Below are 22,012 nucleotides of genomic sequence, written 5' to 3' on the forward strand. Positions count from 1 at the left end.
TGGTTTGCTACTAGCTGCTGTTGTAAATTAAGTAAATATATATATACAGAATGTAAATGGCAATTGGTTCTGTATACACACACACACACACACACACACACACACATATATATAGGTAAACATATAGCCTCCCTCTAGGAAAATGTGTAACTCCTATCCCAAGGACCATTGGCATGGGACTCTCTCCTTACTGATGGAAATGAATGCCCTGCCCTGTGTGAAGGGTGAAGTGGAAGTGGTGTGAGCAGGAGAGTTCTAGTCCCATCTGGGATTCTTCAAGACTAGTCCTCCACACACAGACCCTCAAGAACCTTACTACATATTTGGTCCCACATTTTCTACATGTAGGAGCTCTGTCTGTTGGAATATAAATTTTTGTTCTCTTATTTTTGTAAGATATTATAGTTTTGAAGGGATTCGTGTTTTTTTACTCTAAAAGCTGGGTCAGTTTTTTTCTGTCCTGTGCATATTCAGTAATTTTTTTTTCTTCTCAGATAAACTCGATGAGAATAGGGATCAACTTTTATATTCAGTAGGCTATGGTTACTCCCTCTACTCAGTATGTATCTTGTACACATCTAATTCTTTCTATGTTGTCTTTCTCACCAATGTGTAAGTTCCTTGAGGGCAGATCCTGTTTTGAGTTTTGTTTTGTTTTGTTTTTGGCCTTTCTTTATATACTCCACACTCGGCACAGTGCCTGGCATGTTGTAGATAATAAAAGCTTGTCGAATGACCAAGATTGGTTATTGAAATCAATACGAATCTAGAGGCATTTCTGTGTTTGTTTTCATTTACATTACTACAGTCAGTCCTCCTCTTATTCAACCATGACTATATTAAGAAAGAAACTCTTAGGATCACTGACTTGGTGGTTCTTTCTCCCTCCTCAGATTATCTTGTATTTACTTAATTTACAATAATAGCAGCTAGTAGCAAACCACTTGTATGTGGACATATTGTATCCCCCTAGTAAAACGTAAGCTCCTTTAAAGTAAGGACTTTTGTTTTTGTCCTTGCAGCTGTAGTGTCTAATATGGTACATTGAATGTGGCAGGTGCTGAGTAAATGGGCATCATCTTTCTTTCCATCTCTATATCTATGCAGACTCCTTCAGCCAGCTAAAGAATCTTTCTCAAACCTTTCATCAAAGCAAGGGCTCTAAACTTGGAGACCAGATCTGGGTTTGAATCCTACCTTGGACACTTACTAGCTGTGTGACCCTGGGCAAATCACAACCTCTGTTGTAGTTTTCTCAAACATAAAATGATGTGATTGGACTCAGTGATCTCTAAAATCCTTTATAGCTCTAAATACATGATCCTATAATCCTGCCTGTGTCTGTGATCTTGACCTTCCTAGTTCCTCTAGCCCAGGGTAACTCTGACTATATATCTTAGCCCTAGAACAGGTGTGAGGTTGAGGTGGGATTGAAACTGTCAGAATGAAAATTGAACAAAAGAACCGAAACTGGTTGGGAAGGGCGGGGGAGTGCTGGGAGGAGGAAAAAATTCTTTTCAAAACCCATTTGAAATAGCAATGTCAATGGCTTATGAAGTCACATTTATCTTTCTAAGTAAATAGCAATCAGTCCTGAGAGCAGAGGAGACTTTCAAATAATAGCCAGCATGTGTTGATATTGACATTGACCCATAAATCTCAATTTCTTTGGGGGATTTTGCAGGGTGGCTTTTTTTTTTAATCTCAAACAATTGAACGAGGAAGGGAGAGATTTACATCTGATATGTATCCTAATTGAGCATCCTTGGAAATACTGCCCAACAAACACAGAGTTAAGCATTAATCGATGGCTTCCAACATGCCTCATAACACTTCATTACCCAAACGGGAGCCTGTGACAGCTGAAATATGGAGTAATGCTGCTTGGTATGGAACACTACAGATACCTTTTCAGTGTCCCGAAGACAAAGGGATAGCCAAGTTAGTGGTGTGGTGGAAAGAGGGCTGAATTTGAAGGTAGAAGTCCTGTGGTAGAATCTTAGCTCTTACTCTATAGAGTTACAGTGGGCTAATAACTTAATGCAATTTACCGAACATTTATTAAGCAACTACTAAGAGCAAAACACTGTGCTAGGTTTCAGAGATACAAAGAAATGAAGTAATCCCTTTTCTCAAGGAGTTTCCATTTAATCTCTTTAAGCCTCAGTTTTCCAATCTGTAAAATGGAGATATTTGCAACTCCCCCTTCTTTACAGGGTTTTTGTGAAGAAAAGATTTTGCTAAGTATAAAGTATTATATGCACATGAGCTGTTAATTATTTTTTATTCTACTCATGTGGTAAGGTAGCCGTGGACCCACGTACCACAGGTATGAAATCAGGCAGGGCTCAAAGAAATTAGGTACCAGGGTCAAACAGAACAGAACCAGACCAAACCATATATATAGAAATGACTGATATGAATGCAAGAGGCAGCAATAAAATTACAGCAATACAACAATGCAGGTTACATTGCAAAGGTTTTCTGCTCAAGTAGGAAATGTTAAAGAAAAGAAAAATAAATGAACCTGCCTTCTCCCATGCCCACCCATATGCCCTAACACTCCCTAATACCCCCACCTCCAGTGCCAAAGTATGACTTGGGCAAACTACTTATCTTCTCTGGGACTCAGTTTCCTCATCTATAAAATAAGTATAAAATACTTATAGCACCTACCATATGAGGTTGTTTGAAGTTTAAGTGCATACATAACGTATGAAAATGTCCTTGCAAATTTTAATAACAACAGCTGACATTTATATAGGAACTGTTTTTAACTTTCCAGGTCTTTCTTTTGGGTTTATCTAACTAATTAGCTCTTTCCTCAAATCCTGTCCTCTGTGGAAGTACATCTGGGTAGTCCCTGGATATTTCTGCTGTACTGATAAAACCATCTCATATTTTGTGTAACTCCTGAAAAATTCAGTATCTGAAAGGCTGGTCATGGTTTTAGGCTCCCACTAGGCTATTGAGCTGTCTGGGGAGGTTATGATCTTAGGAGGAGCAGGAACTTGAAATACACACACCACTCTCCCAGTTGCTTCCTGACTTGGTGAAGACCTGAAGGACTTAGGAACATTCCTATAAAATCCATAATGGGAGTTGGGCCAACTTCCAATGTAGAGCTATCTGCTTTTCAGAATATAGTGTGTGGGGGGCTTGGAAGCGATTTCTCCTTTTCAAATCAATAGTCTCATCACAAACATATGAAGCATCTTTTAATTAAGATTCACAAACCATTTTATGATGTTCTTGTGCTTTAGAAGGGGAAACAGAGTCATCATTTTGCTTGATGATTTGAGGGCAGGGCTAGTTTTATGATGATCCCAGAATATTTCCAGTTATCTCAGAATCATAGGGAAATTCCCCCAACAAAATTATTTTTATATAATTCTATTTTTAAAAGATAATATACATGCAAAGCAGATATCTTTATGGCTGAGCGTGACCACCATGCTCTCTTTGGGATATACATTTCCCAAAGGTCTGTGTGGAATCCTGCAATATAGTTATGCTTTCCCAGATAAGACTGTTGCTATGATTATCGAACTGATTGACAGGGTTCTGGGGAACGTAGTTCCTAAGAAGGATGTAGCTTTATGTTCAGCCATAAATATACTTTTCTTTACATAAGGAGTGACATAAAGGCATGTGTTTGTGTATGTATGTGCTCATGCATACACATGGAAAATCAAATACGTGGAAGGGTGTTGTCAATTGAAGGAGGGTAGTGGAGAATGTCTTAGCAGAGGTAGCATGGCATAATGAAAGGACCTCTAGACCTGGAGTCAAAAAAGTTTGCCCCCCCCTTTTTGCTGCCAACTTTGCACCTCTAAGCCTCAATTTCTTCACCTAATAAAAGGGGAGAATAATGCTTCAATACTATTTTATAAGGCTGTTATCAAGAAAGCTTTTTGTGAACCTTAAGATGCTATAGAAATGTAAGTTGTTATTACCATAATGGGTGGGTGTAGCTTTGGGAAGTCTCAACACATTCTGGGAATCAGTCACCCAGACACAAGTTGGGGACTGCCATGGGCAGAGCTCAAGAATTTTGCTTTGTCATCCTCTGTTCTTTCCCTGAGCATCAACCCCTGGACCGATCCTACTTTTATCCTTCATGGTAGTCCTTCAGGAGCACATTGGGCTCAACTTGGCAATGGAAGGCCTACCCCTATAGGTGGCAGGCAGCTGATGGCTTTTCCCTGTCCCTCTCAGAAAGACGGGAGTTTGAAAAGGCAAGAACTACTACTAAAGACAGCAGCGGATTAGGACTCATACCAAACATCTTCTGTAAGAATCGTCATCCTTTCGGGCCCTGGGCCACAGGAGTGAACTTTATCACCTGGAGTTGACATAGGCAAGATAGATGGGCTCCTTCTGGATCTCTTGCCAGGTATTGCTTGGGCTGCCAGAAAATCTTAATCATTCTGTTTGGAATGGCTGTAGGCCCATCCCCCCACTGCCAGCTGGCTCCCTGCAGGAGCAGGCTGCCTTAGCAAGCCTACCTCTTGCCTCCATTTCAACGCCTGCTCCAGAAGGCTGGGGCTTTTCTGCCATGTTTCCAATTCTGTTCACTGTTATTCATACACGCCTATTCTTAACTCCAAGCTGCCTCAGAATGTGTCTGTGTCTTAGAACAGCACAAGACCCAAGCAATTTAGCAAGGAAATATTCAAAGGAGGGGAAAGGTTCCCTTTAATAATACATGTCTCCACTGACTGATACTCCCCATTAAAAATGAAGTCTGCTCCAGTCACCTTTGCAGCCTACCTGAGTAAGCACAGGAGCAATCCAAAGCCCTTCAGGTACACTATCAGGGATGCATTGTAATTACGTACAAAACCATATTTTTTTTCCTCCTCATGTACAAGATTTTCAGGTTATTAACAATCCCATAATGTTTGGGAGACCCAAGAGAAAGGGCAAGAAGGCACAAAATCAACGCTATTTCAACGTAGCGATCAATACACATATATTAAACGCCTATAATGTGGCAGGACATGTGTTAAGTGCCAGAGATTTGGAGTCAAAGACAAGAACGAAATATGAGCTTGTGGGAGAGACAACGTGTACACACACACCCTCACACACAGACACACACAGACACAGACACACACACACATTGTTGTTGTTCAGTCATTTCAGTCATGTCCTGGTCTCCATGACCCTATTTCTTGGCAAAGCTACTGGAATGATTTGCCATTTCCTTCTCCAGCTCATTTACAGATGAGGAAACTGAGTTTAACAGGGTTAAGTGACTTCTCTGGGGTCATACAGGCAGTAAATGTCTGAGGCTAGATTTGAACTCAGGTCTTCCTGACTCCAGGGCTGGCACTTTAATCACTGCATCATCTAGCTGACCCAATATACACACAGACATAAGAGAAATATAAGGAAACTTAGTTGTGGGGGAAAGAACTTTAAGCTAAGTCTTAAAGAAAACTAGAGATTTTAAGAGGTGGAGGCGAAGAGAGAATATATTTTAGGTATGGGAAACAGCTTACACAAAGTCAGGAGGAAGGGAATAACCATTTATTAAATCTCTACTATGTGCCAGGTATTGTGGGAAGTACTTTACAAAATTTATCTCATTTGATTCTCACAACAACCCTTGGAGGTACTGTTATTGCTCCCATTTTACAGATGAGAAAGCGGAAGCAGGCACTGGTTAAGTGACTTGCCCAAGGTCACACAGATAGTATGTGGCTGAGGCTGAATTTGAACCAAAGTCTTTCTGACTCTAGGTCTAGCTCTCTGTCTCCTGTGCCACTCAGCTATACAGAGGCACTGGGACCGGAGGCAGAACGTTGCTGGGGAGGTAAAGGAAGGCCCTTTTGACTGGACCAAAGAGAACCAAAGGCAGTAATGTATCATAGTCCTGGAGAAGTAGACTGGAGCTGCCAAACAGAGAGTATTTGTTTGTAATCCTACAGATACTAGGGAGCTTTCTACTAGCTGCGTGGTAGAGTCAGAACATTTGGGTTCAACTACTGCCTCAGATGCTTACAAGATAATCCCTAGTGCTTTGGCTTTCTCTCGTGTAAAATGATGTTGCTTGGAGTAATTGGTTTTCAGTCATATGTGACTCTTTGTGACCCCGTTTGGGGTTTTCTTGACAAAGATACTGGAGTGGTTTGCTATTTCCTTTTCCAGCTCATTTTGCAGATGAGGAAACTGAGGCAAACAGGGTTAAGTGATTTGCCCAGGGTCACACAACTAGTAAGTATCTGAGGCTGGATTTGAATGCAGGTCTTCCTGACCATAGGCCTGACACTGTCTCCACTGTGCCACCAAACTGCCCTTTTGTCAAATAGGCTGTAGAAATGTGAAGTGTTACTATTTTCATTTCACAAGCTGTCTCACCCGGGTTAATTTAAAAAGAGGCGAAGACGAGTAGGAATAAATATCTCAGTGAATCTACTCCAATCATATCCAGAGGATTAATAATGAGAACAGTAATAAACAGCAGCTGGCATTTACATAAAATTTTAAGATAAAAAATAATTTACAACTATAATTTCATTTTATCCTCACAATAAACCTAGTAGGTAGGGGCTATTGCTATCCTCATTTTACAGACGAAGAAACTGACTTCCCCAAGATAAAAAGTGACTTCCCCAGGGGTCGCACAGCTAGTGATTATCTGAGGTTGGATTTGAACTCTAGCCTTCCTGATTCCAAGTCCAATACCGTATCTATTGGACTGCTCAGTGGCCTAATAAGCAACTAGCCAGTTACAGAAGGCACAGGTTAGCTATAAAGTTCCCAATTTCGGATTAATCGTGAATTACAAACTAGAATTACAAACTGAACAAACCCAAAATATTATCTGAGAAGGGAGTATGGTACAGTGGAAAGAATACTGGATAAGGGATGAAAGGATCTTGGTTCAGATCTCGCCTCTACTACTTGCATTACCTGGGCAAGGAAACTAACCCCTTCTTACCTCTCCAGCCTTCCTACATCTTACTCTGATGCACACTCTTTGATCCAGTGACATTGGCCTCTTGGCTGTTTTCTGGAACAAGACATTTCATCTCTCAGCTCCTGGTGTTTTGTCTGGCTGTCCCCCATGCATGGAATGTTCTTCCCCCTCCACTCTGACTACTGACCTCTCTGGCTTCAAATCCCAACTAAAATTCCATGTTCAACAGGAATCCTTCCCTAACACCTCTTAATCCCAGTGCTTTCCCTCTCTTAATTATTCCCTATTTATCTTGTATATAGCTTGTTTGGCATATATTTGTTTGTGTCCCACGTTGTCTCTCACATTAGACTATAAACTCCTTGAGGGTAAGAACTGTCTTTTGCCTCTTTTTGTCTCCCTAACACTTAATAAATGTTTATTGAATTGAATTGGCTCAGGGCCTCAGTTTCCTCATCTGTAAAATGAGAGGGTTTTATTAGATGACCTCTGAGGTCTCTTTCAGTTTTAAATCTATGAATATGCTTAAAAGAATAAGGTAGAAGAATTATTTCCTTTTTCTCTATTTTGGCTCTTGGCAATACCTATCATAAATCTTGTCTGATGAGACTGCCATCTTCTTATTGCAGTCCAGATTAATGCTCCAGTTGGTTCAGTGGTTGGTGGATTATAAGACAGTCTCAATAGCCTGTGAACCCCAAGAGGACAGAGACAATACTTTATCTAACCTTTTTATGTCCCCAGTACCCTAGCATAGTGCTCTTAGCACAAAGTAGGAACTTATTACATTATTTGTTGAATAAATAGACACACCCGTAGAGGGATATTATGAAGACCAAATGAGATAATGATGTGAATAATAATGTGAAAATATTTTCTTAGAAATTAAAAGTGCTATGTAAATGGTAGGTTCCTAGTTTTAAAGCTAGAAGGGAATTCAGAGGTCGTTTAGTCGAACTTTCTTATTTTACAGAGGATGAGACCAAGACCCAAAGAGATTAAATTTTTTGCCCAAGATCAGAATTTGAATCCAGGTCCCCTGACTCCAAATTTGACACCATATTACTCCAAGGGATATCCTCTAGGAATTGCCTGACAGGAATAGGAGGTAGGTTGATCAGGTAGTAAGAGCAAAAGATGACCGATGACCATTCCAAGTACTGCCCTAGTAATGCAGCAATACAGAAAGACCTAGGGAAAGGTCTCTATCATAGTAAGTGAGTTCTCAAAAAAGGAATTATGGGAAGATGTGACTGAGAATTGCATAGGATGAGGTGTAGATGGCTTACCATCTGCACCAACGTCGAGATGGAGATCACAGATTCATTGACAAATGTAAGGAATTATGGGTTACATGGTGTTTCTTATTAGGTCTGTTACTCCGCTTGGAACATGACTCTTTTTTTTTTTTTAAATGGGGGATTCATATTCAAGCCTTCTCTTGGGCATTGGTAGTCCAGATAAATTACTCTAAATCTTTTCTATGCCACAGCTAATCAATAGCACTGATGAAGCTCCATCAGGGCGGGCAGTGCTACTACAGGCTGGAAGCTGCCTTCTGAGAAGATCTGAGTATTTCTGAGGAAGGCCTGTCTGGGAGGCTGGGGAAGAAGTGTCCATTGACATCTAACATTTGCTTTCTCTATAGCTAAAATTCTTCTCCATCAATACATACCCAAAGATTAGCATATCCATGAGATCAAAGACATTGATTATTCATATTCACAACTGAAACTTATATTTTGCTAACAACTAGTCTAGAAAATAGTTACTTTCACAAGGGTAAACAAATCAAAATTTATGCCAAGTAAAAAGAGATTAAGGAAAATAATGCTAATGTCATACTATAGCGGAAAGAACGCTAGACTAGGAGACACAAGTCTTAATCCTGGCTCTGATCCTAATTGAATGACCTTCTGCAAATTGTTTTTCCTCTCTCAGCCTCAATTTGATGCTGTTTAAAGTGGGCATAAGCATACAGAAACTATTTACCACGAGGAACCCTTTTGTAAACTGCAAACACACATACACACAATTTATAGTTCACAATCTTAGAGTATTGCCTTGTGACAGAGAAGTCACTTGCTAAGGCAAGATTTGAGAAGTTAGCTCTCTATTCATATACCGTGCTGCCTCTCAAAGGTTATAGAGGATTAGTCCAAAGAATCAAAGAATACATGGAGTTAGAATTTTAAGATGGAAGGGATTTTTGAGATTATTTAATTTGAGATTATTTAGTCTTCATTTTATAGAGGTGGAAATTGAGGCTCAGAGAGCTGAGTTATCAGCATCAATTTTATTCCTCGGGTTTCCTTGGAGCCAGGGTTTCCTAACTAGCATAGGGTGCTTTGTCCCAGACCCAAGAGATCCAAGGGTCCCACCTCCTCACTAGAACCACCATCTCCACTCACAATCCCCTGCAGGATCCCTGCTTCACAACTGAGCATAAGATTACAAATAAAGTGAAGAAGGAAATCTCAGAGTCTATTTGGTTCAACTCCCTTCATTTTACAGATGCCAGAAGAAGTTGAGGTCTACAGAGATTCAGTGACTTGTGCAGGGCCACACCAGTAGCAAACATCAGAGGAGACTGAAACTCAGGTCTTCTGACTTGGCAAACCACTCTAGTATCTTTGCCAAGAAAGCCCCAGATAGAGTCACAAAGAGTCAGACAAGACTGAGACGACTGACCCACAGCAACTTCTGACTTCAAAGCCAGAGCTCTCGTCACTGTATCCCACCTGCCCCAGGTTCCTGTCACACGATGGTACCCCTCCAGCCCCCTTCCCAAGGCACACCAGGACAAAGGTTGGACCACTCCCTCTTCAGGCTCCACCTCCTGCTGCCAACACCCTCCCTCCTCCCCAAATGTTTTTAACCCTGAAAGTATTCCCATTTAGAACTCTGGTTTTCTCTGGAGCAAGGCTGCGGAGAAATGTTTTCTCACTGGAAAGTTCTGCATAGTTACTAAAAGATTGATATTAAACTGACTAGGGCCCCCCAAATCCCTACCCAGGTTTGTCTGCAGCTGTCACAAAATGAAAAGGGCTCTTCTTAATGCTATCTCCAGGCCTGCCACGTCATGGCTGAGTAAGAATGCTTAATTAGATACTGGAACGTTTTAAATCCATGACAAGTAAATTTCAGGTTGAATATTGTTTCTTCTGGGTCACAAATCACTTTTGTGTGTTTTCAGGAACCAAAATGCCACGATTTTCTTTATGGGAGAGGGAATTATAGTCTCTTTTTGGTCCTAGGGCAGGTACAGGGCCATGTCCTGTCCACATAGGTTAGGTGGGCATAGGTAGGAGAGACAGGTTGTTGTTTTTTAAATAGATTTTTATTGGTGTCCTTTTGTTTGTGCCTTGCCCAGATTTTATTCTGGGTCCTTCCATAAGTGCCATCTCTTATAACAATTTTTTTTCTTAATTTTAAAAAGAAAAAAAGTAAGAGAAAAATTTAGCAAAAATTAATACGTTACAAAAACAAACAACTAACATTATACGCAATGTCCACATATGTTGCCACACTTCAGCAAAGGAGTGAGTGGAGGTGTCTTCTCATATACCTTCTTTGAGGCCAAGCTTGTTCTTTATAATCTGCAACATTCATTTTTTATTGTTCTGTGGTCATCATTCTTCCTATTCGTGTTGTCGTAGTCATTGTCTATACTCCCCAATAGATAGTGTCTTTTCTGTTTGCAGTTCTTTGCTACTGTGAAAAGGGCTGACAAATATTTTGGTATATATGGAACATTTAAAAAGTATTATCATTAGTCAGTGAGCTCCTTAAAGGTAAATGCTGTTCAGCAGAGTATGGATATTTTAGCCGCTTCATTTGCATAATTACATATTGCTTTCTAGAATGATTTTACTAATTTGCAGCTCCACCAACAATGCATTAATGTGCCTAACAAAGAGGCAGGTTTTTATCTTGTATGTTTGAAGATGATGTAGAATGAACACTAAAGTGTAAGTCAGAGGCCAGGGTTCTAGTTAATACCAGGTGCCTAGCATAGATCAGGTGCTTGATAAAACATAACGTTAGATTGAACTGAGACTAGTTACGTGACTTTGAGTAGATAATTTAAGCCCTTGAGAATATGCCTTCCACATCTGGAAGATGAGCAGGATTAGATAAACCTGAAGGTCCATTCTATCACTAAAGATCCCTTCTCTGCTTGGATAGCTCCTGGCCATATGGCTGGCCATTAGGCCACAACCAACATGGACACCTTCATAACTTTTGTAGTATCTTTACTTGCACTGGTCCCTTCAAAAGCCTAGGCTGAAACTATTTTAGAATCTGCAGTTACTATGACACCATGATGCATTGATCTGATGACTCTTGCAACAATTATTCTGAAATGTTACTTAGACACTTGTAAGACAACTCTGTCTTTGTTCTGTTTTGATCTTTATAACCTATTTTTTAACCTAGATTTCATTTTTTTAACTTTGAAATTTTGATGTTTGAAAGACAAAAATCAACAGAAGACTTTTTTTAAAGTTTGATCTTATTTTTATTAATGCCTTTTGTTTTTACATAACATCGATTTCTGAATACGTCTTACGCTGCCCTCCTCATCCCCTCTCAGAGGATCAGATGTGGCCTGACTAAAGGGGTACAGACTAAAGGGATCACCTTCTTAGTCCTGAACATTATGCCTCTCAGTATAGTCTTCAACCAGGTTAGCCTTTCTGAATATTGTATCACATTAGCAACTCATATTGAATAGCAATAGGAATTCCCTCTGGCAATTGGTCACCTAGTCTGCACTTGAAGACTCCCAGTGATACAGGAAAATGCTAAACTTCACCTTTCAGCACCTGCCTAGTGTGCCTATTGGATAATCCAATATTGCCACAGAACAGCTACTCTCCATACTCCCAAGGCATCTCATTTCACTTTTGGGCAGCTCTCATTGTTATCCAGTTTTCTCTCATAAGGAACCTAAATTTAATTCTCTTCAGTTTCCACATATTCCTCCCAGTTCTGCCCTCTGGGGCTGAGCAAAACAAATCTAATCCCTTTTGTACATAGTCCTTCAAATACTTGAAGCTAGCTATAATTTTGTTTGTATTTTTTTGTTGTTAAAACATTAAAAAAGTTTAACTTTTTTTAACTTTTTAAAATATTTTTTAACTTTTCAAAACTTTTTAAAAAACTTTTTTTAACTTTTAAAATATTTTTTAACTTTTTAAAAACTTTTTTAATGTTTTAACAACAAAAATACAAACAAAATTATAGCTAGCTTCAAGTATTTGAAGGACTATGTAAAAAAAACTTTAGGTCAGTATTAATGGCTTATATTTATATTTTTATTCTTAGATCATAAGGTGCAAAAAGACAGACAGCAAGCAACAATAATTCTAGGAGTTTTAGAATTCCTTTCTCAGAGTAATACAGATCTAACAGAAAGATAAACAAAAAGAAAAAGAGTGAACTGAACAAATTGATAGAGAATTTAGAGATGAAAGACTTAGCAGCTTCTGCATGGGAACATTAAGGAATATACATATTTATTAACATCAATGGTACTTTTACAAAAATAGGCCATGTGATAATGCACAGGAAAATTGCAAATGAATGTAAAAAATAAAGCACTAAACACATACTCTACAGATCACAATGTAATAAATATAGTATTTAATATAAAGAATAGAAATAAAAGATAGGCACCTAAATGGAGACTTAAAAGCATATTAAATCTGAGTAGTAATGGAGGAACACTTCCAGCTCTCGCATTATAATATAAAAGAGTAAACATCAAAATTATTTTGTACTGTTTGAAAAGGAGAAAAGTAGATCAAGTAGATAAAGATGAATAAGAAATAGCTGAATTTAAGAATCCAATATTTGGGAAAAAACATGAATATAAAGTATTTGGGAAAGGACTCTCTGATAAGAACTTCTGGAAAAACTGGAAAGAAATTCTACAGATATTAAGTTATATACTAGACTAACTTAATAGCTTACAGCATATACCACAATATGGATATATGACCTAAACAATAAAGATCACAGCATAAGATAAGATTAGAAGGGAGCCAGATGATGCACCTTTCACAGCTATCTCTAAGGGAAAATTCTTAAATAAGAAAAGAGAGGTGATTATAAAGGATAAAATACAGAATACAGATGCATGAAATTGAAAAGCTTTTGTACGGACTAGCTCAATGCAATTAGGATAAGAAGGGAATAAAGTGATTAGGAAAAATCTTTGCATCAAATATTTCTGAACAAGGTTTAATATTTAAGATATATATGGGACTAGCACAAATACATAACAACAAATACCATTTATGAAAGAATAAGTGGTCAAAGGATATAAACAAACCATTCCCAGAAGAATTGTAACCTATTAATAACCATAAAAAAAAGACTATTCCAACTCAATAATGAGAGAAGTACAAATTAAAACAATTCTGGTTTCATCTCACTCCCAGCAAATTAGCAAAGATAACAAAACACGGAATAGTTTAAGTTGGAGGGATAGTAGAGAGACAGTTACACACACTCTTGGTGAAGTTGTGACTTAGCACAATCATTCTGGAAAGCAAGCTGGAATAAGGCTAAGACAGTGAGCAAAATGCCATTTTCTTTGACCCCAAGAGCCCACTGTTAGACATGTACCCTAAGAAGGTCTAAGACAGAAAGAAAATTCCTTCATACATCAAAATATATCCAGTAGCACTTGTTTTTTGGATTTCTTTTGGAACTCAAAGTAGATGCTCAGAGACTGGGAATGGCTAACACTTTGTGGTACCTGTTTACAACAGAATTTTACTGGACCACAAGAAGAAATAATGATAACAGCTAGCATTTCTATGGCACTTATTATGTGCCAGGCACTGTTCAAAGTGCTTTACAATTATTATCTCATTTGATAAGGAGGTTAGTGCTTATTTTACATATAAGGAAATTGAGGCAAATTAGTTAAGTGACTTGCCCAGGGTCACACAACTAGTGAGTGTGTGAGGCCAGATTTGAACTCAGGACTTCCTGACTCTAGACCCAGCACTATCCACTGTGCCATCATGCATATGAAGAATTCAGGAAGGTATATGAAGACATATTAACTGACACAAAGTCAAGAAAAAAAAAAACCAGGAAAACCAAATACACAACTATAGTGATGTAAATGGAAAGAAAAATAGCAGTAAGAAAAACTGAAACTGAATGCTGTTTAAATTATGACAACCAAGTTTGGCCCTGAAGAGGAGGCACCATATTACAACTCTCTTTTTCTTTTTTTTTTTTTTTCCACAGAGGTTGGGAATAGGTTGGGAGTGGGGAGGCTATGGAACCAGAAAGGAGCAAATACCATCAGACTCAACTGTTGTATTGGTTAGTTTTGCTGAAGTGCTTTCTTTTTTTATCTTTTGTTATAAGAGATGGCTCTCTGGGTAGAGAAGGGGCATGTTGGGAAATGAAACATGACATCCTTTAGCAAGGTACTGCAGCCATATCCAGCCCATAGGAAGTGTCCAGTCCAGTAAATCAGGGCCTCCTCCCAATCACCCCATTACATTCAATTTTAAAAAAATGTATTTTTTTAAATTGTGGGGAAAAAAGATTTAGGAAATTAAAAAAAATTACCTTGACTATAATTCTTTTGGTTTTATCTGACCACATCTGTGATTTTGTTGATATAAGAAGCTGCCAGTGAGGAACTTCTTCCATTGCAGGCTGGTACCTTCTCTAAAATTTATATACTTGGAGAACTGCCTTGGCCTCGAGGGCTTAAGTGACTTGTCCAGAGTAACGCAATCAGTATGTTAGGGGCAAAGTTTGAACTCAGGTCTTCCTGATTCTGGGGCTAACTCACCATCCACTAAGCCTGGGTAGGGAACCTGTAGCCTCGAGGCCACATGTGGCCTTCTTGGTCCCTGGGTGTGGCCTTTTGACTGAGTCCTTTTATTAAGGGGATTTGTTCTGTGAAGTTTGGATTCGGTCAAAAAGCTAACTTGAGGACCCAGAGGTCCACATGTGGCCTTGAGGCCACAGGTTCCGTACTCCTGCACTAAGCCATACTGCTTTCTGATGAATAAAACTATACCTGTAAATACCTATAATATACCTGTAAGACCTATAAAAGCCATGAAAAAATAAGAAAAACTGACCTTCATAAAATTGAATAAAATATCTTGAAAAAACAATGTGTTTTTCTCAAATAACTAGGTACATTTCACGTATTAGCTACAAGTGTTCTAGGTGTAGCTTTCAGGACCAGACATGACTGAACAGGGTGAACTGTGCAGACAGCATCAGCGTCCAGACCAGAGCTTGTGGCCGTGGAGGTATTGTGTTCAGCTATCTTCCAAAGTTGGTTTGTAAGGTGATAATCCAGAATTTGGGAGGCATTTTCCCATAGAATAATAGGGCTGGGTTCCTAAGCTAATTCACAAAAGCATGTTTTGACCCACAACTGTACTACTAATACTCCATTAATGAATCCTTTAGGATCAAAGTTCCTGCATAACAAAGTCAGCCATATTAAAATCCAAACATTAAAATCCATACGTCATGTGAGCGGTGTTCATGCTAAGCTGTGCCCATGTACATATTCCCAGGACAAAAACCATCTCTGAACATAGTTTCTATTTGCCTGCACAAAGTTGAAGGCCAAACAAGGCTGACCCTCAGCAAAATTATTAAGTCAACAGTTTGTCTTTAGTGCCCTAGGATTCTCTTCTTTTCTATACCTACCCCCTTCAACTACAATGGCCACTCCTCTCCTGTGCTCTGGATGTCCACTGTCCTTCAGATTCCTGATCCCTAGTGTCCTAGAAAAGACTCAAAAGGATTTCACATTGCATCATTTATACTTGTTGGTGGACTGACTGGTTGATTATACTTTAATAAGAAGAACTGTGGTATATCGAGTAAAAAGAATACCGTATTTGGAGTCAAAAGACCTGGTTTCCAGTCTTGACTCTAGCCGTGTGACGTTGGTCAAATTTCTTCCTCCTTTGGAAGCTCACTTTTACTCATCTGCACAATGGATAAAATAATACTACATTTGCTTGTGTTACAGGCTAGTTGGAAACAGAGCTCTTTATAAACCAAAAGGCTCTCTACATAAAAACGTTGTTCTGAGAATAATAATGAAAACAATATATTACACTCCACTCTTACCTCCACCAAACACTTGCATTTTCATCCTTTTACCTCCAATTATGAAATGAAGGGAGGGGCACAGTAGATAGAGCACCAGCCCTGGAGTCAGGGGGACCTAGGTTCAAATATGACCTTGGGCACTTACAAGCTGTGTGACCCTGGGCAAATCACTTAACCCTGATTGCCTCAAAAAAACCAAAATGAAATGAAGGTAGCTTAACATATTGGTTAGAAAAACCTCAGAGACAGAAAACCCTTGTTCACTTCCTGCCCCTGCCACATTCTGCCTGTGGGACTCTGGGAAAGTTACCATTCAATGCCTTTGACAGGGTCATTGCTGATCAGCATTGGTAGAAGGCATTTACTCACTGGGAATTCCCTGTACCAATGAAATCACAATAGTGCTTAAAAAAAGAGAGAGAGAGAAAGGAAAAAATGAAATGAAAGGCTTGGTGCTCTAATAAAGGAATTTTTGAGCATCAGCAAGGCCTTAGGGAAAAATCTCTTTATCTGGAATCACAATGTACATAACAATGGCTTGATTTAGTCCTTTGGCTGTGATTGCATATTTTATCTTTCCTGACACATCTGACATTTTTTTTTAGTGTTGAATTACAATCTCAAATTCTAACTGGCTCCTTCTGATGTCTTGAATGTATTGCTATCAAGGCTATGTTCTTTTTACTGCTGATAAGGAAGCTTTTGACCATAGCTTATGTCACTGGGACATATTGAGGTAGCATGTTAAGGTGGAAAGGCTGTTGATTTTCAGTTTAGAGGAGTGGGGTTCAAATCCTACCTCTGACACCTTCTACCTGGGTGACTTTGGGCAAGTCCCTGTGCCTTAGTTTTCTGCTCTTTAAAGTGGGTATGTTGTGGCTGCTACGTGGTGCAGTGGATAAAGTACCAGCCCTGGAGTCAGCAGAACCCGAGTTTAAATCTGATCTCAGAAACTTACAAGTCATTTAACCCTGATTGCCTCCAAAAAAGTGGGGTATATGTGTGGACTAGATGACCTCTGAGGTCCCCTCTAGTATGTGACATGTGATATGTGATCGCATGAGCTTTGTTCATAGAGGTATCATGGTAGTATATAACCTAAGCACCATCTAAAACATGGCTTCTCTGGGAAAATGTTGAGTTCTAGGTCATCAGAAACTCCCTTGCCTCCTCCTTAACCCTGCCACTTCCCCAACCTCCAAGTCCCAGAGTTGAGAAGCGGGCTTGATAGAACTGTAGGTTTATTGTAGATTTAGGTCTTGTGTGGGCCCAAGAAGCTACCAATAAGAAGACATAGGCCCACAGAGGGCCTTGTCCAAGGTCACACAGCTAGTAAGGAGTAGGTAGAGCTAGGATTCAAACCAAGGTCTTCCATCTACAAATCTCCCCCTTTCACAAAACTCTAATAAATATGGGTCTTTCCATAGTGGGGTGGAAGGATTACAAATTTTGGTAATTTGGGTTCTGTTTATAAGCTACTCTTCAAGATACCAATTTGTTTAGATAATTAAGAATTGATCTTTCTTCCCTGTCTCAGGATTGTTTCTTAGGAAATGTTGTCTTTTAAATCATGAAGCTATGCATAAGCAAACCCAAGAGTTTTAGAAAGAAGTCCTGAGAGTTGAAATGTTTAAGGACAATGAAGGGGATTGAGGGGGTGGTGTGGAGATTAGGAACTGTGCTTCCTATAGTGTAGGCAACTCCCAGTGAGCAAACTCCCTTTACCAATGCAGATCTGCCACATTCTTTAAGAGAGCTGCCTAGAGCTTAAGTGACTTGCCAAAGTAACACAGAAGGAATCAGTGGTGGGACTTGAACCCAGGGCTTCCTGACTGCCAGAAGGATTCTCTATCTATGATGCCATGCTGATACTTGCAGGGAAAATGAACCTGGGAGGTAGCTAAGTAACAGAGTAGCCATAAAGACATAAGAGCCAAATATATTATGTCACCAGCGCTGAAGTGATCATCCAAGAATCTTGAGGAGTATTTGGGAGGGGAAGGAAATTCGACCCTTTTTTTAACCTAAAAGAAAATTATTTACTTACACAAGAGATCCAATGATAATAAGTATTGCTGCATCAAGTTTTCTGGTGATAATAAAGAAACATATGGAACATAGTATAATGAAGTCATAGTATGGCAGGGAATGGGGCAACTAGGTGGCACAGTAGATAGAGTGTCAGGCCCTGGGTCAGGATCAAGATCTGAATTCAAATTCAGCCTCAAGCACTTACTAGCTGTGTGACCCTGGGCAAGTCACTTAACCCTGCTTGCCTCAGCTCCTCATCTGTAAAATGAGCTGGATAAGAAAATGACAAACCATTCCAGTATCTCTGCCAAGAAAACCTCAGATAGGGTCATGATGTCAGATACAACTGAAACTGCCGAAGAACAAAAACAGCAATGCGCCTGCACACTCACACTTAGTGTGGGACACAGATTTTTAGGTCTTCAGAGAGGACCTCATAGCTATTCAATTCACCTCAAAAGCTATACCAAGCAACTAGCTGATCTTCAACTTCTCATGTGTGGAACATGTCCCTTTCACCATTTCTTAGAGAACAACAATATTCTATTACATTCAAATACTTAATTTCTTCAGCCATTCCCTGATGGGCAACCCCTTTGTTTCCAGTTCCTTGTCACTACAAACACTGATGCTATAAATACTTTTGTTAGCATGGTTCCTTTTCCTTTGATCTCTTTGGAGCATAGGCCTAGTACTGTATCACTAGGGCAAAGATTATGCAGAGTTTAGTGACTTCGTGGGTATAGTTCCTGCTTTTCAGAATGACTAGACCAATTCACAGCTTCAACAACAGTTATCAGTGTTTTTTTCCCCCTCACAGTTCCTTTAACATTTGTCATTTTCCTCTTTTGCAGCTTTGCCAATGTAATAGTAATCATGACAACAACAATAATAATAACTGACATTTATATAGCACCTTAAGTTTTTCAAAGTGCTTTACAAATATCTCACTTTATTTTCACAACAGCTTTGGGAGGTAGGTGCTCTTATTATCCATGTTTTGTAGATAATGCAATTGAAGCAGGCAGAGGCTGTGACTTGCCCAGGGTCACATAGTAAGTATCCGAGGTGGAATGTGAACTTAGATCTTCCCTACTCCAGATCCAGCATGCTATCCACTGCCTCCGATGGACATGAAGTACAACCTTAGAGTTACTTTAATTTTCATTTTTCTAATTATTAGTGACTTTGGAATATTTGTTTCATATGATCGTCAATAGGCTGGATTTCCTTCTTTCAAAAACTGTCCACTGGGCAGGATGTTCCTGCCATATTTCCTCTGTGTTTTAGATGATTAGGAATCCTGGGAAACCAGCAAGCCAACATGTACCGCCAGATTGGCTCCAGAAAATGCAGACCCATCCCTGCAAGCCTCAAGAAACTTAATCTACTCCTCCCTTCAGCCTCAAATTCAACTCTCTGGTTACTAACCAAAAGTCTCCTATTACAAAAGCATTCTAGGGGAAGGCTTAGAGCCAGCATAAATAGCCTCTAGTTGTTGGTTTTTATTTTTAACATAAAGAAAAAAGCTTCTAAAATATAACATCCCAAGATTATAGATACAGAGCAGGGTGGGGAACCTGTGGCCTCGAGGCCACATGTGGCCTTCTAGGGACCCGGGTGTAGCCTTTTGACCGCATCCACATTTTACAGAACAGATCCTTTTATTAAGGGGATTTGTTCTGTGAAGTTTGAATTCAATCAAAGGGCCCCAGGTTCTTCTCCCCTGATCTAGAATTTTACAGGTCTACTAATCCAATTCATTCATTTTATAAATTTTTGTAATAAATAATTTTTTGTGTGTTCTTCTTTCCTTTGTTATTGTTATTATCATTATTTTGGTGAGGCAATGGGGTTAAGTGACTTGCCCAGAGTCACACAGGTAATGAGTGTTGTGTGTCTAAGGTCAGATTTGAACTCAGGTCCTCCTGACTCCAGGACTAGTGCTCTATCCACCACACCACGGCTGCCCCTGTAATAAATAATTACTACAAATAATCATACAAATGACAAATTATGTGTAACAAAACAAGGCCCAATGAGGTTACATGACTTGCCCAAGGTCACACAGGTAATAAACGGTGGACCGAAACCAAGTTCTTATGACTTCAAGCCATTACTCTTTCCACTTCATCAAGCTACTGCCTCACTACATTTAGGGTTCAAATTTTTATGCTAGGGCTTTACTGTTATTATTCAAATTGGGAAATGACCTAAAGCAGTGATGTCAAACTCCAATACAAACAGGGCTACTAAACCACATATAAAGGTATCTGTGGGCCCCATGGTGACTTAGAAAACTACATATTAACAATATCTATGTTTTAACAGAAAAGGAAAATGACAAATGCCGGAGAGCATGTGGAAGTTAAACTGTCCCATGTCTGCTTCGAAGCTTCTTCACTCACAAAAACCTCAGTTGGTAAGGTGGGAGTTCGGGGCAGGTAACACAAATCTCCCTATTTCCACCATTAGTCATTAACCAGAAGTTGTACATAATAGATTTGCAGTTTCACAAATCTATTTTGATCTTTTTGTTTTCTGTTCTACTATGTGCTAGGAAATACTTGTTTTATTTGTTAAGTTCAGAACAAAATAAATAAAATTTAAAAAATCCCATCTAGCTAAGCCAACTTAATTCAATCATTTTTAGCTGTCCTAAGGACTAAGCCAAATAATTTCATTCATTAATGCTCTGAGTTCATTAATATATTGCTAGACAATCAAGTTGTTAATGACCTCTCTGGTCAGGCAACGAGAGACTTCACGTTTTGTATTGTGTAAGAAGGATTTATAATCTGTCAATCAAGTTTGTGACATTTCAAGCAAAACCTAGGGGATTGTAAGTGGATTCCCCAGAATCATGTTTTAGCAAAACAAAAACAAGTCAAAGCAAGAAAACTCAACCCCCAACATAATTATAGAAAGTAAAGGACTTCCTTAGTCCAGATTTAGCCAGGAATAGATATCCTTTTCTTGAAAATTCCTTCTACTTATTCAACATCCAATTCATTAATTCAATTCAAGCATCTGTGAGCTCTAGACAATTCAAGATTCCTCTTTCAATATACAACTTCTTTCTCTACCCAATGCTCCCCTAAATCCAGAGATTTGCAATTATTTCTTCAAATTTCAAATAATTTCAAATGACAATTGGAAGGAATCAGTCTCTTACAAAAGCATTAATTGACAGATGTGATTGTTACTGGCTTGTGGCTGCAGGGACTTTAGGTGCTCAACCTTGGGGCGATTTTCAAAGCAAGCTCCAAAAATTTCCACCCTGATACTAAACAACTTCACTTTCTTTTCAAGCGGATGCTGATAATAAGAGGACCACAGGTCATTTGCAAAGAATGGGTTCAGTCCCATATAATCAAGACCCCTTAATTCTTTCTATCAAAGATTTTCAAGAAAATCCATAGACCCTCCCAAAAGACAGACTCTTACCTGGATCAGGACTTCTTCCATATGCATTTAATTGGACAATGTTGGAGAAGAGTAAAAAAAGTGTAGCCCACGGAAAACTTCCCATTTCTTTTGGTTCTGCCTTAGCACACAGGCCTCCTGGCTAAATTCTGTAGCCAAACAACTGAAAAATAATGGAGGATGCATACTTTGTTAAGAAAGGTTACCCATTAATAATTAACCTTTAAACATCCTGTCTGTTGTCCTCGGTACTTTCCCCCCGTGATTCTCATCTAAGGCAAATAGTGGATTTTTGCTTTTTTTCCCCCTCTTCTAAAGGAATTTTTTTCATGGTATAGATTTTATAAGTATAACGGTTTGTGATGGGCTACTTTGTTCAGCTCAGGAATAGATCCAATAGAAGTTAATATTTTGCATTTCGAAATTCTGTCAAAGGTCAGAGGACAGCTAGCTCAAATTTGGTTTCCTAAGGGCCCCATCTGAAAGAATTGCAAAACCAGCAAA

General features: G+C 39.1%; 1 protein-coding gene across 1 annotated transcript in view; it reads right to left on the reverse strand.

Moving 5' to 3' along the window:
- The window catches only part of LIPC (lipase C, hepatic type), a 232,190-nt gene extending 210,561 nt beyond the window's left edge, over window positions 1–21,629 (reverse strand). The window contains exon 1 of the mRNA XM_020981824.2: window positions 21,530–21,629. Coding sequence (XP_020837483.1) covers window positions 21,530–21,614 — 85 coding nt within the window. The 5' untranslated portion in view covers window positions 21,615–21,629. The remainder of the gene's footprint in view (window positions 1–21,529) is intronic.
- Between the last annotated feature and the right edge of the window lie 383 nt (window positions 21,630–22,012).

Source organism: Phascolarctos cinereus, unplaced genomic scaffold, assembly GCF_003287225.1.
Source record: "Phascolarctos cinereus isolate Bilbo 61053 unplaced genomic scaffold, phaCin_HiC Scaffold_3;HRSCAF=262, whole genome shotgun sequence".
Classification (NCBI taxonomy): Eukaryota; Metazoa; Chordata; class Mammalia; order Diprotodontia; family Phascolarctidae; genus Phascolarctos; species Phascolarctos cinereus.